Source organism: Tympanuchus pallidicinctus, unplaced genomic scaffold (assembly GCF_026119805.1).
Source record: "Tympanuchus pallidicinctus isolate F22 unplaced genomic scaffold, pur_lepc_1.0 scaffold13, whole genome shotgun sequence".
Taxonomy (NCBI): Eukaryota; Metazoa; Chordata; class Aves; order Galliformes; family Phasianidae; genus Tympanuchus; species Tympanuchus pallidicinctus.
The window spans coordinates 46,942-61,056 of record NW_026294648.1 but is presented as its reverse complement, the minus strand read 5'-3'; the positions used below and the strand labels follow the sequence as shown (position 1 = coordinate 61,056).

The 14,115-nt window shown below is 43.5% G+C and overlaps 2 protein-coding genes across 2 annotated transcripts in view; both read right to left on the bottom strand.

Moving 5' to 3' along the window:
• Nucleotides 1-14,115, bottom strand: part of LOC128076149 (maternal embryonic leucine zipper kinase-like) — a 226,301-nt gene that overhangs the window by 187,917 nt on the left and 24,269 nt on the right. The gene's annotated exons all lie outside the window — the stretch shown is intronic.
• LOC128076148 (3 beta-hydroxysteroid dehydrogenase/Delta 5-->4-isomerase-like) lies at nucleotides 4,093-13,778 on the bottom strand. The gene is given in 5 exon segments (XM_052673519.1): nucleotides 4,093-4,775; nucleotides 4,778-5,250; nucleotides 9,119-9,283; nucleotides 13,298-13,509; nucleotides 13,762-13,778. Coding segments are annotated over 4 exon segments (1,134 nt in total). The 5' UTR covers nucleotides 13,452-13,509; nucleotides 13,762-13,778; the 3' UTR covers nucleotides 4,093-4,433.

The following is a 14,115-nucleotide window of genomic DNA, read 5'->3' as shown; positions in this document are numbered from 1 at the left end:
CTTTTGGGCCCCTCACTGCAAGAAAGGCATGGAGGCCCTGGAGCGTGTCCAGAGAAGGGCAGCAAAGCTGGTGAGGGGTCTGGAGCACAAGTCTTACGAGGAGCAGCTCAGGAAGCTGGGATTGCGTAGCCTGGAGGAGAGTCAGGGGAGACCCTATCGCACTCTGCACCTGAAGGGAGGCTGTGGTGTGGTGGGGCTTGGCCTCTTCTCCCATATCCCTAGCGGTAGGACTAGGGAATGGCCTCAAGCTGTAGCAGGGGAGTTTCAAGTTGAACATTAGGAAATGCTACTCCTTCAAGAGGGTGATCAGGTGCAGAAATGAGCTGCCTGGGGAGGTGGTGGAGTCATCATCCTTGGAGCTATTCAAGAAACATTTAGACGTACTGAGGAACATGGTTTAGTGGGAAATGCTGTTGGTAGGTGAATTTGCAGTGAATCATGTTGCATGTGACAGGAGCTTATTTAGCCCCACAGTGACATTTTCTTATTTCCCTTCCCTCATATGTAGCAATGCCATGAACTGATAGAACAGGGTAAAGGAAATCATGACACAAGTAACTGCTTTCTCTCTGTAATCATGTCAGTAGTAAATTAAGAGGGTTCAGATCAAGTCCCTAGAAGCCAGGAAACTTTAACATTACAAAACATGCCTGTCTCAGCCATTCCTTACAGACAGAGTCTGCTGTGCTGTGCTCAGAGTAGAACAAATTTCACGTGTCCATTGTTCCTTGTGGCAGTTCTGAAATGTGATCTGAGACAGGCAGCACAGCTTCACCAAGGGCAGATTATGCCTGACTAATGTGGTGGCCTTCTACAGTGGGTTGACATCAGTGGACAAAGGAAGAGCAACTGATGTCACCTACCCAGACTTGTGCAAGGCCTGTGGGACTTGGGAGCCACATCTCATTCTCATCTCTAAATTGGAGAGAGAAGGCTTGGAAGGCTTTGCTGTTTGGGGGTGAAAGATTTGGTTGGAAGCCAGAGGGTTGTTACCAATGGCTCTATGTCCAGGTGGAGGCCAGTCATGAGTGGTGTCCCCAGGGTTCTGTCCGGTGCTCTTCAGCATCTTTACCAGTGATGTAGATAATGGAATCAAGAACACTCTTAGCAAGTTTGCATATGACACCAAGCTGAGTGATGCAGCTGACACAATAGAAGGAAGGGATGCCATCTCAAGAGACATGGACAAGCTTGAGAGGTAGCCCGTGAGAAATTACTGTCCTTCGTGGGGTAATCATTCTTACCCAGAGATATTCTGCACCTCAGAATCCTGCTGGGCAGAGAAGAGACTTGTATTTACCAGTCTTCTGGATAAATTGTAGGAAATGTGAATACAATTCCATGGCCTCGGACCAATCCGGACTTTGGCAGCTGAAACTAGCACAGAAGCAAAGCAGAAGTACACTCCCACCTTTGTGTATTGTGCAGTTGCTAGCATCCAGATGAGGGAGAGATGACTGCTGCTGTTGTTAAAGAGTGTTTTGCCTGATGCAGAATGGGTTTGGCCTCATTTTGGTTAATTCTGGAGCCTGGGCTTAAAAAAAGTGCAGAAAATCACACAGCTGGGCTAAGCAGCAGGGATTTGATCCTCCCAGCCTGGGAGTGGAAGACCATCTTAAACGTTTGCAAATTGATCCCATGAGATCAATTCAAACAAATCATGGCTTCAGTGGAGAATTAAAATATTTATTAAAGATTTCCTATTCTTTTAAGTTCGATGCCGGGGAACGTGGGTCATGCCATAATGATAGCACTGCTGCCTTACAGTCCTCACACCAATGTGCTGCTCATCTACCTTGAGCAGAACAAGGTGAGACAAATGCCTCTTGTCTGTTTTTGAACTTCAGCACACACAGAAATTTTCTTGGTGTAGGTTTTATCCATGCATTTGCAATTCCAAATCTCTCCTGCAAGTCACTTCTCCTTCAAGCTATCTCCAAGCCTCCTCATTCTATAAAGGACTTACTAGCACACAGTGCAGCAGGGATGGATCTTCTTCAGTGTGAGATAGATCTGTGTGCGTGTTAATAACGGATAAGCTCTGACAGAGATGTTCAGTGAAGTGATGGCATTTATTCAAATAACATTTGCAGAACTAGTTTGCTGAAAATTTGCAAAACCTGCAATGGAATCTCAAATGGCTTATATCTCTGTCCCCAGAATATGACTGGAAGTTCTGGTTGCTAGTATTCTACTGCTTTGGATATTGCCTAGTTAAACTAAGATGTTACTAAAGAAAATGGTGATGTTTGCATTAGGACAGTGTAATGTCTAGGACATTGATTAATTAAGATCAATACAGACTTTAAGCTGCCAGCATATCTGAAATCTAGTCTGGTAAAGTGTTTCTGTTCACACCATCCTGAACAGAGCATCCTATCTTTTAGAATTGTTTTCAGCAACTGAACTGTAGATTTAAGAATAAAATGTTGAATCATACTTTATATTCAGGAAAGGCATTTGTTCAGACAGCTGCTAGATTTTTGGACCTATGTTCTCACTCCAATTTATAGGAGGGAGAGGAGGTTCTTTTAGTACATGTGTACCTGATGGTGAGATGAAGACACAATGGGTCGAATGTTAGCCAAACCAGTTGATTACAAATCCTAGTTGCTCAGGAGTATGGGGAAGACGGGTGATAGAAAACGTGTAGGAAATAAAAGCAAGGAGTCTCTGCAGAAAGAAGACAGGTGGTCACCACCATGGGTGCTGTTGATCCCAGGAACTTGTTCAATCACTGCAGGGGATGGGAGAAAGCCAAGGAGCTTTGCAGCAAGCGGGCCACGGGGCAGGGAGGGGAGGGAGGGGTGCTTTTTCCCCTCAGGAAATTACTCCATCCAAGGCTTTTTTTCTTTGGGAGTTCTTCTCCAAAGTACTTATTTTAGAGTGGGCCTTTTATCCTCCACTTTTCAGTTTCCCTTTTATTCATTCTTCTTTTCTCTCCATTGGTGTGACACCCGTGGCCCAACAGATCAGCCAGCAGGGAGTGGTGCCTTTCACACCTCCTGGGTGCTCAAAGGTTGCTTGAAATCTATGCTTAAATAACCGTCTACGGTGGTGAGGAAGGAAAAAAACCACCAGTAAGCATAAGGGAAAGCAGGGTGGGGGTAAGGGAAAGGGAAAGGTTCCACAACTGCTACAAAATATTTCTTGGGCTTGGTTATACTCCATTTGGGTAGAGTGAAGGTATTACTTACACCACACCACATCACTGCATGTTGCTCCCAAGTTACATATGAATAGAATTTTCCATCTGAGCATTTCCAAAGCAATTCAAATGCTGAGAGATATATGCACTAGTTTGGCGAGTTCAAGTACTGTTATAATCTATAGAAATTGCAAAGGATATAGTGTAGGATGCCCCACCATACAAACCATAAGAGGAGTACTACCACAGACACACACATCTCTTATCCAAAATCAAAAAGGCCTCACAAAGCTAGGTTTGATCTAACCCTCCCCCCAAAACAAACAAACAAACAAACAAACAAACAAACCATAACAAAACAAAATGAACCAGCTGTTTTCTTTCACAACACAAGCTGCACGGAGCCTGAAGGAAAAAAACACAGGAACGGGATACATGCACATGCACCTACTGGCTAATGTTAACCTCTGCTCCCAGTTGAAACCTGAAAATAGTGTTACATTTCTTTTCAGCCATGTTTGTCATTTCTCCAGTGTTCTCAACCATCTTTAATCTGCAGCGGAATGTCTCCAGTGACCAAGGCTGTCCTGCAGTATTTTTCTCCTTTCCATACGTTGCAGCTCTAGTTCTCCTGGGCTGCCATCAAGTTTGATAAATCTTAACTAGGAAAATGAGAAGAGATGAAGAACAGATATAACTTTGTTCCTTTCCCTCTACACAGCTGCCTTCATTAAAGATAATGTTGCACCGAACACTGTGCTGTTGGCTTACTCTGCCCATATTTCCTCTCAGGTTGTACTGTCAGTACTGCAGAAAGCTGGGCAACATTTTTGAAAAAGTGAGCAAGATTAGTAACTGCTTTTGCTATCGAGTGGCTTCTGCCTGCTGTGTAATGCTGAATGAGTTGGGTATAGCTTAACACGCTCGTAAACTGTAGTCATCTGTCTAGAGCAAATTGTGCCTTCATTACTTTAAAAAGCCTTAAAGAATACGTGGAGTCAGAAGAAGGGCTGTGTGGAGTCTTATTCAACATCTTCGTGCTGCCCAAGTGTAGGACTAGGACTATACAATAACATTACCCTGATCAGACTGTTCTTGACAAACAAACGGACATTTCACCTTTATTTATTTTGGTTCTGGGGATGATTGAGGCTGCTGTTACACTTTCTTTTTTTCTCTTTTCAATTAAACACTGGGTAGTTATCTGCTGTTGCTGTTTACCCAGCTGCCTTCTGGTTCATGAGGGGCCAGCCTTGGTGAGGCAGCCATCTGCTTTTCTTAGCATTTAGGCTTTCTTGCTTTTTAAGTCCTCCCTCCTCTGTGGGACGATGAAGGCAATCGACTGGCTGGTGTACCTCTTTGCCTCTTCCCATGTGTAGTGGGGCACGTAGCCAGAATCCCTTTGTGCCTTTCTGTAGGAGAAAGTGAAGAGGGTGTTCAGCAGAGTGACCAGGTGGCGGTTGGTTGAGGGGATGTATCTAACAAAGGGCCTGAGCATGAAGCTCACGATCTCCAGCAGCAGTGAGAAGTAATACAGCATTGTCAGAGGCATGGGGTGCCAGGGCTCAATTCCAAAGCCCAGCTCCTTGGTCAGTTCGTAATTTAGGTCCGTGTAGCTCATGTCATCTGAGTGTCATCTGAGATGTAGTAGAACTGCCCCCTGATGTGTCTGGCTTTCTGTGGGAACTGCAAAGCTTTGGCCACCTGCACGTGTGCCCAGGCAATGTTCCCCACATACACAGGGTTTACTAAAGCTTCCTTCCTGGAGAAACGCAGGTAGACGTTTTTATTCAGCAGACACTTATCCAAATGACCTTGAAGAAATGGACATCCTTCTCCAAAAATGTACATGGATCTCAGGGCACAGGTCACGAGCATGCCTCCATCGTTCAACATCTGGCCATCTGCCTTCAGCACAGATTCCTCTGCCAGCCTCTTGCTCTGAGCATATGGAAATTTGGATGTATTCTCATAAGGTGTATCTTCATCACCGTTGAAAATTGGGCCACCCTTGCAGTTTGGGCCTGCTACCTCTATGGTGCTGGTATAGATGAAGTGCTGAACATTGCCACGAGCACATGCCTCCAGCAGCATCTGAGTACCTTCAAAAGAGAAATATGGAAGTTAGGAGGCATGTAGCTGAGTTAACTGAAATAGGCTCCGGCCTGGAGCTTCCCAGGTGGAGAAAGGTGCACCTATTAGGTCAAGGACAGCATCTCTGGCCCGAGCTCTGCCAGATCTCCTCTCTCTACAGCGGTAGGAATCCTGTCCTGAGCTGGACATGTTCATTGACAATAGGCCTGCCCTGAACCTGTTCTAAAGTGTTGTCAGTGTAGCTGCAGAAGTTTTACAGGAATGAACATTTCATTTTAATTCTGTGGGTTGCTTTTTTATGCTTGAGTAAAATGTTGCTCCATCAACACAATGTCACAAGCCTCCATCTCATCAGTTTTCTATGGCATATGCTGAATACTTTGCTTCCTAGGCTTAAGGATGCTCCTGGGTAGTTTCTAAGCAGGGGCAGAATTAATGTGGAACCTGATGGTTTGCTTCAAAACTTCACCCAGTGGGAGTTCATCCATCATTCAACGGGAATCAGAGGAGAGCTTGAAGAGAAAGACCTTATGTCAGAAAGACACATGATATCAGGTAATCAAAAACCTTATTAAATTAATGTGCATGCTTCCATTTATGGAATATCCTGGCTTTTGCTTTTAACTTCACTGCAGCTGCTCGTAATGTGACTTTTTGTATATATTATATTATTATATATAATATTTTCAGAATGTGGGATTTCTTACTTTCAACATCCTATCATAATGCTTGTCTCAAGGGCAGGAGAGGTAAGAGATATTTTAGTATTTTGTTTAAATTACAAACTGACTCTTTTTCCTTCTGAGTTTTGTGGCAGAAGTCACCTTATACATTGTGCATGGTGTAATGAGAGACATTACAGATGAAAGAGACAGTGCCTTTGAAAGAGAAGATACAGCTCAGAGTTTTGAAAATCCATGGACATGAAACAGCAAACCAAAATCAGAAAGATATTGCTAAAAACCCGGAAGATAAAATCCTGTGTTTGCAGTAAGGCACACAAGTATGTTAACAAGTCTTCTCAGTCTATTAGGACAACAACCAAAAGCAGCACAAAGCATTGCAAAGGAAAATATAGTGATAGAAGTGGTTCAAAGGAGTGAGAAATGTTGCCAGCAAAATATGGCTCCATTAATGAAGAAGGGATGAGAAGAATTTAAATTGTTAGGGCACAAAAATTCTGTTTTCCAACTTGAACAAGAAAATAAGAGATGTTGAAACAAATGCAGTGTGAATCTGGGTGAGGCTGTAGGAAAAACTAAAGCAGTACAAAGAATGAAAAGTTACACAGATGGGAATAAAGTCACATGAAAAATAAATCCAAGCAAATCACTGTGTTTAGGTAACACACAGGCCAGGATCTTCTCAAAAAGTAACGATTAAATTACATTCATCTAAAAATTAATAGTTTAATTAACTATTCCTGCTATCAGTGCTGTTTTAAAAATGTAGGAAAGTGGAAAGGTATGTAAGAACTGGGTAAAATCAAATGGAAAGCAAGTTTAAAATAACAAACATAGCATTATCATAGCTGTTGCTATCTTTTTGGGTTCAATTTCACCCAAATAAAAAGTGCTTTATTTGAAAATAAAGGTTGTGTGGTAAAACATGAAAAGCTTCTTACAGTAATGAGAATTTTAGCATCTTTCATATATCATGTCATACGGTAAGCCTTCCATGGACCTGATCTGCAAATTGGAATTGAGCAAAGTCCGTCTTCCTTCCGAGTCAATATTGCAAGAACAAGGACTGAACATAGACCTGAGGATCTGCTTCACAGAGAGCACATTTCTGGATTACAATTACTTATTTTTTTCATTCCTTTTCTCCTAAAAATTTAATTTGTTTCCCTTCTCTTCCTAATTGGATACTCTATCCTTGAGGCTTCGTGTGAAATATGAGACAATCTCCACATCATGGCAAATTTAACTCACAATTTATTATCTTCTCACACTTTGACATGAGGTTTGAATTTGGAGATACCACATGGGCTTGCTTTGTTGCATTTCTTTCTAGAGATCCCATTCAAAAGGCCTGAAGTGGGGAGGTTCCCACTTGAGAATATGGTTGCCAAAAGAAGGCCGACTTCTCACAGGGATTGGACCCATCCCTTACACGTTCTCAGGCTTTGCCAGCTCCCTTGAGGGATCCACTCACACCCAGATTGCTACAGTTTGTGGAATATAAGATCTAAGAACTTTCCTCTGCTGAGTATCCTATGTTTGTATGTCCAAATTAGAAGCCAGGAAGATTTAAATCAAAAATTCATTGGGAATTGAATGGATTTTTTTGTTTGTTTCTGTTCTGGTTTGTGAACATGCACATCTGGTTCCTGGACACATTTTTGTTATAAATGTTATATTTCTGGGAGAGGGAAAACTTTAATCCTACATGCTTGTGAAGTACTTAGCAGTGTCTCAGTTCGGCAGAAAGCCTAAAGAGCATCAGAGTGGATATGAAAGGGAAAAGGGAAGAGAACTTTGATATTTACCATCAGATCTTGTTGAAACAACAACAACAACAACAGACTGTAGCAGGACAAATTATCTCTCTGAACTACTGCTCCTGTATATTTATTTTTTCATACCACACAATGGACGGCTTTACAGGAACTTGCCTTTTTGACCTTCTCTCCAGCAGGGTCCTTAACAGCTACCTACTGGGCTCCAATCTGTGGTCCCTGCCAATCTGCAGCTCTGACAGACCAGAAATGAAAGGGTCTGAAAACTGAATATACAGGTGATGGGCCAGGCTGAAACAACCAAAATGCCATCCCACTGTTTTAGAATGCGTGTAAGAGCGACAATACAACTACAAAGACTACTCTCTTACTCTGGACATGGATATGCAGTCAATATAAAAGTGTAGTCTGTAGAAATGTGTTTTGCGTATTTCTACAGAGGAGGTCCTTCATTTGTGGTAGAGAAGAACAAAGAACCAAGAAAGTTCTTCATGTCAATAAGAACATCTTCCCCCAGGCTTGGGGCGGTGTGGCTGGAGGACTGCGAAGAGGAAATGGACCTGGGGGTATTGATGGATGCTCGGCTGAACATGAGCCGACAGTGTGCCCAGGTGGCCAAGAAGGCCAATGGCATCCTGGCTTGCATCAGAAACAGCGTTGCAAGCAGGAGCAGAGAGGTGATTGTTCCCCTGTATTCAGCACTGGTGAGGCCGCACCTCGAGTACTGTGTCCAGTTTTGGGCCCCTCACTGCAAGAAAGATATTGAGGCCCTGGAACGTGATCAAAGGAGGGCAACAAAGCTGGTGAGGGGTCTGGAACACAGGCCATATGAGGAGAGGCTGAAGGAGCTGGGAATGTTCAGCCTGGAGAAGAGGAGGCTCAGGGGAGACCTCATTGCTCTCTATAACTTCTGGAAAGGAGGTTGTAGTGAGCTGGGGGTCGGCCTCTTCTCTCATGTCATTAGTGATAGGACCAGGGGGAATGGCTTCAAGCTACGGCAGGGGAGATTCAGGCTGGACATTACACCCTTTTCAGAAAGGGTGGTCAGGCACTGGAATGGACTGCCCAGGGAGGTGGTGGAATCACCGACCCTGGGGGTGTTCAAGGAAAGACTGGATATTGTGTTGAGGGACATGGTTTAGTAGGAGCTATTGGGAATAGGTGAACAGTTGGACTGGGTGATCTTTTAGGTCTTTTCCAACCTTGGTGATTCTATGATTCTATGATTCTATGATTCTATGATTCATATCCTCACCTAGGAGCTGAAGCATCAGTATGCACAGAAGGCAGGCAGTGCACATTCATAGCACAGAGGTTTTGTGGATCAGAGAGATGAGGATTAACTTTTTCTTTTAGGGAATATAGTGAAATTTTGTGACAGGCAGGGGCCTGAGAAAGGTGTTTTGCCCTTTCACCTGTCACGTTGACTTCCCAGAGCAGCTGCTTCTCCACGAGGCCCAGGGTATTGATGATGGATGCCGTGTGGATGACGAGTGAGACCCCCTGACAGGCACAGTGCAGGAACTCCACATCTCGGATGTCCCCTTCCAGGATTTTCACCTCAGTCTTGCCCTGGAACTCTGCAGAGGCAGCAGAAAACAAAGCAAAGTCCTTCCAGAGATCCTAATGTGAGTGCTGGCAGAAGTGATGGAGGGCTGTGTGCTTGCTGAAGCTGGTGAAACAGAAGGCATTTTCCAATGGCTGTAATGTCAGGGGCTAACTGCAGAGCCATAAGGCCTATCACTTGCATCACTTACTATACTTTCAGAGCCATATTCAATGTAATTCCTTATATATATATTAAAAAAAAAAAAATAAAAAATAAGAAATCCTTTCCACTGCCAGCAGGGACCTTCAGGTATGAAACTGATCTATTTTAAATTTCACAAGGGGAGCAGCTCTAGCTATATATGTTCTAGAGGCTGGCTTCTTATTAAAGTATTAACCCAAGCACCAAACAGCCAGACACTGTGTGCTCCTGTCTTGAAGGTGAAGAATTATCCCTCTCCACAGACTGAAGCCATGCTGCTCTGCTGGGAATCTGGTGACTTGCCTGCAGCTTTGTCAGGAGAGAGGTTTTCTCAGTGCAAACTGTGTCTTCTAAGGACGTGGTGTCTTCACAGCAAGTCCTCACCCAGATTTGTTATGCATACACTAGAGGGCTCTCCAGGCACAGACAGATGCTGTGCCTTCTTCCAGCTTCAGTGAATGTACATAAGGCAAGGACTTGATTAATTTACATAGCTTTTAACCTCAGCCATGGCTAAAATTGTGTGCATGCTACTGTTTTGTCACTGGTTCTGAAGCAGGCAAGATTTTTCCCCATATCTTTAATGGAGAAACACTGACAGACACAGCTGCTGAGATGTGGAACTGAGTGTGAGATACCACTTACAGTGGTTTTCTCTCTTCATCTCATAACCTAACAGGATTTAATCCTGCCTTAGTTTAACAATTGTTCTGTCAAAACAAGTCTGAGGGCCTTATTTTTTTACATCCTCTCGATCTGGAATATGGAACAAGAGCCTAATTGCTCAGTGTTTCCAAAAACTCACTAAATTTAAAGCTGCTGCTCTCCCACCGCAATCACTCACATGCACCGTCCTGTGCTCTTTAATTTTACAGAGCACACTTATTTCTTAGGGCTCTGTTTTCAGGTGGTTTACACTGATCTCTACCCGTATGGATGGAGATAGGCTTTTTGTGAAGCATCTGGTAGATTTGCTCGAACAAATATTAGTCTTTGCATAGTCCATAGAGAGATGCCCTCCATGAGTAATACTTTGAGGGGATGCACTAATCCAAAGGACTGAACTGTGTGATTTTCACGATGTAAATTCTGACATACATGTACTTTAGAGTGGTTACTGTGGCTGGGCACGAGCTAGGCAAATTGAGGGTTTTACACATGAAAATCAAAGCTCTCAGGAAAAATATAAAAGGAACTGCCTTTTATAAATCTGATCACAGAGATGGTGGGTATCAGTCGTTGGAAAGCAGCGGTCCAGCTGCTTTGTGCTTTGCTTGGGCTTGCAATTGAAGTTGTGGTTAAAAGAAGCTAAGTTGTACACTTGCTACGTGGTAGTTTCTGTTTGGAAATGTAATGTTTACTTAGTAAAATACAACGTCCCGTCGTGAGCAGTGTCTGACTCAAAAATCCAATCAGATTATTACAAACTCTCTTTCTTTTTTCCTATGATGTCCTGTACATGAGAGCTTTCTACTTTCCTGGGTAAATTGATGGTTCATTAAAGTTCATTAAATGGTTCATTAAAGATCTAAATTCACTCATTCACAGGACAAAATTGAAAACTGCATCATACTTTCATATGTAAAGGGCAATGCAGGCTATTAGTTTCTTTAGCCCAGGGAGGCTGAGATGTTTATTCTGTTTCCATTTCAGCTGCTGAGTTTTTCCACAACTACTTTACATTTCTTTTTTAATACGGTGAAAAAGGCAAATCTACCACATTGAACTAAAAGCCTTCCCAACTTTCTCCCAACAAAAGTACAGGGGGAAGAAGAAAAAAAAACACCAAACCAAGCCAAAACAACAAGAAAACTAAAAATAACAGTGCCATTCCTTCCTTCCCCCCCTACTTTTCCTCTACTTTGGAGCATCTCTGGATTAGTAGTGCAAAAGCTGAGCTGCACGCATACTTGTAAACAAAAAGAACTTCATAACTGAAACCAGAAAAATGATGTAATGGAAATGAGAGGTAGAAAACCTGTGGCACCAACTACCTTGTTCCATAGCACATTAATTCTCAACCACGCAGTACAAATGGGCAGGCCCCAGCTTGCAGCACATTACATTGAGGGGACTCTGCCAGACTCCCTGTGGGTGTGGAAGACAGCAAATGCCACTGTTCTATATGGACTGGGTGTAATTGTAAAAGTCTCAGCAGGAAACTTGCGTCAGTAAAAGACAAGCGTCCTTGAGTGCCCTCAGCAGAAACTGGCACAAAGAGCTGCAACTTGCACATGCTCCTGTGTCTTATCAACCATGAACCTGACTGCACAATGTTCCAAACATAAGGTACTTGGAGACAGAAAGTGACTCGTTTCTGCTCCTGGGTGTTCAATAAATCCAAATGTGTGCCAGTAAGCCAAAGTCACTGCAGTGAAAATATTGGAGATGAGAAGACTTCAGCCCCACGTCTGCTGTAGCTTTGTGTTTGGAGGAGGGATTGCTGTTCTAGGGAAGGGCTTGAAGGGGAATAGTGGGAAGCTACATCAGATGTCCTGAGCACAAGCACTTGAAGACATTTAGCTACAGAAGCTCATAGAAACAGAAGGACCAATAGTCAAAGTGCAGCAGCGTACGGCAGTTAAAACACAGCTGAACTGCATGCCAGCTGTACTTAGTGCCTGTTTGTGGGAGGAAAAGAAGGGGGAAAGAAAGCTCTGATTTTTCCTGAGCTGGTTCTGAACAGCTCAGGTTCAGATAGGCATCAGGAATGTAACAAAAGCGGGAGAAGGTGGTGACTGGGCAATATTCTGGGAAGGGAAGGGGGAGGAGGGAGAAAGAGGGCACAGCTCTTTTCTGTGAACATAAAAGAACGATGAAACTTCTGCTGCAGCCCAGCCGAACTGTGTTCACACACGCTACTGGTGCTGCCAGAGCCCGTGCAGCTGCAGGCTTTGACACTGTGGGACCTGCCTGGAAATCAGAGCAGAAAGGGCTGCTGCAAAGCTCAAGGGCATCTAGCAAATCCACAGAGGAATGGTGAATGAGATTTAATGAGAAGGAAGTTTCATAAAGGTCATATAAAGACATTCTGAATGCTTGCACAATTTGCACCAGGTTTGTGGTGTACTGTTACTACTTTTCAATGGCACTTAAGCACTTTGTAGAGAGATTGTGGCTCTTAAGCGTATTATACTGGGGTATTCCATAAAGGTTCCCACAAAGATAATGTCAGCATGGGGGAAGAATAGCTTTGAGGGTATGATGTGATGAAAGAATGCATGTCAGTTAAATGTCCAGTCAGATAGGCACTAAAGAATATGATTAGGTACCCATGTGGCTTTTTATAGAGGTGCTCAAGATCCCAGGAAATGGGGTACAGTGAAGTACAAAATAGTTTTCTGAGCTGCTTTCTCTACCACAGACTGCTGCTGACAGTGAATGTATTTCTCTTTTATGCTGTTTCCAGCCCATTCAAAGAAACAAAGTTCTGGCTTGCCCTTTGAAATGGGTCCTGTCTCTTCTGTGCATATCACAAATTTTCTGCCCTTCAAGCAACTGCAATAATAATAACCAAATTTTAAGCTATGTTCACAGAAACCTCAGCCAGTGCTGAGAGTGCAAAGGGAAAGCCAGGCAGAAGGCAGTTTGTTTGCTGCACTATCAATACATTGGTCTTAGTGAATCCTCAGGGCCTGGTGAAGAAAACTCTTGCTATCAAGTCTTATGACTGATTTCTGTGCTGGAGAGAGAGAGAGAGAGAGAGGAATAAAGCAAAACTTCCTTGAAAGAAAATCTTTGCCAACAAAGCTGGGTTTGAGTGAGAGGTAAGGACTTCCAACTATCCACCTGAGTCAGAACCACGCATACTCATAGCTCACCATACTCACAATATGGTACTCACTTCTGAAACTCCAGAGTGCCTCCCTGCTGAAGGCTTTGTCCAGCAGCCGGATCTCAGCCAGCGCCTCATCTTCTTCCAGCAGTAAGCAAACAATCCTGCTGCCAAGGAACCCTCCCGCGCCGGTCACCAGGCAGCTTACCCCTGCCAGCGACATTGCTTTGGTTGCTCCTCTTCGTCTCTGTAGAGCTTTGAGTGCTCCAGTCACCTCCTGCCTGAGAAAACAAACATGGGGCGTCAATCTCCAGAGACAGATCAAAAAACAGAAAGAGAGATTATTGGAAAGCAAACTGACCCTCACGTTAAACAACAATTTCTAAAGCATTTCTTCCTTTTGCTAGCTACTGCTACCCAGTAGTAGCCTATGCTACTTTCCCATGCAAAGTAAAATCTATTTATGAACTATTGCAAACTGAGGACGTTAACTTCTCTGAAAGTGCTCGACCTCAGTGCTAAATAAACCCCACCAACGTCCGCTTTGGTTCCTCCTCTCTAGCATTCAGAAGGCTGTGGAGGAGATTTGCCTGTATTTATGCACCACACCACTTTGGTTCCCCTCCCTTTCATATGTCTCGCTACAAATACGGTACTTCCACCCCTCCTCTTTCAGAGTGGAATGTCCTTGGTGCAATTGGGTCTGAATGCCCAATTAGACTTGGTCCTATATCCTAGGAGCAAAAATCCTTGTTCTAATCATTCTCCAGCTGTGCTTGCTTCTATAATAGTAATAAGGGAGAGAACATTAAATGTAAATAGAAGGAGTAGCTGTTTATACTATTTGCAGAGTCTTACTGGATGCTGAGCTCCCCCATTACATTAAG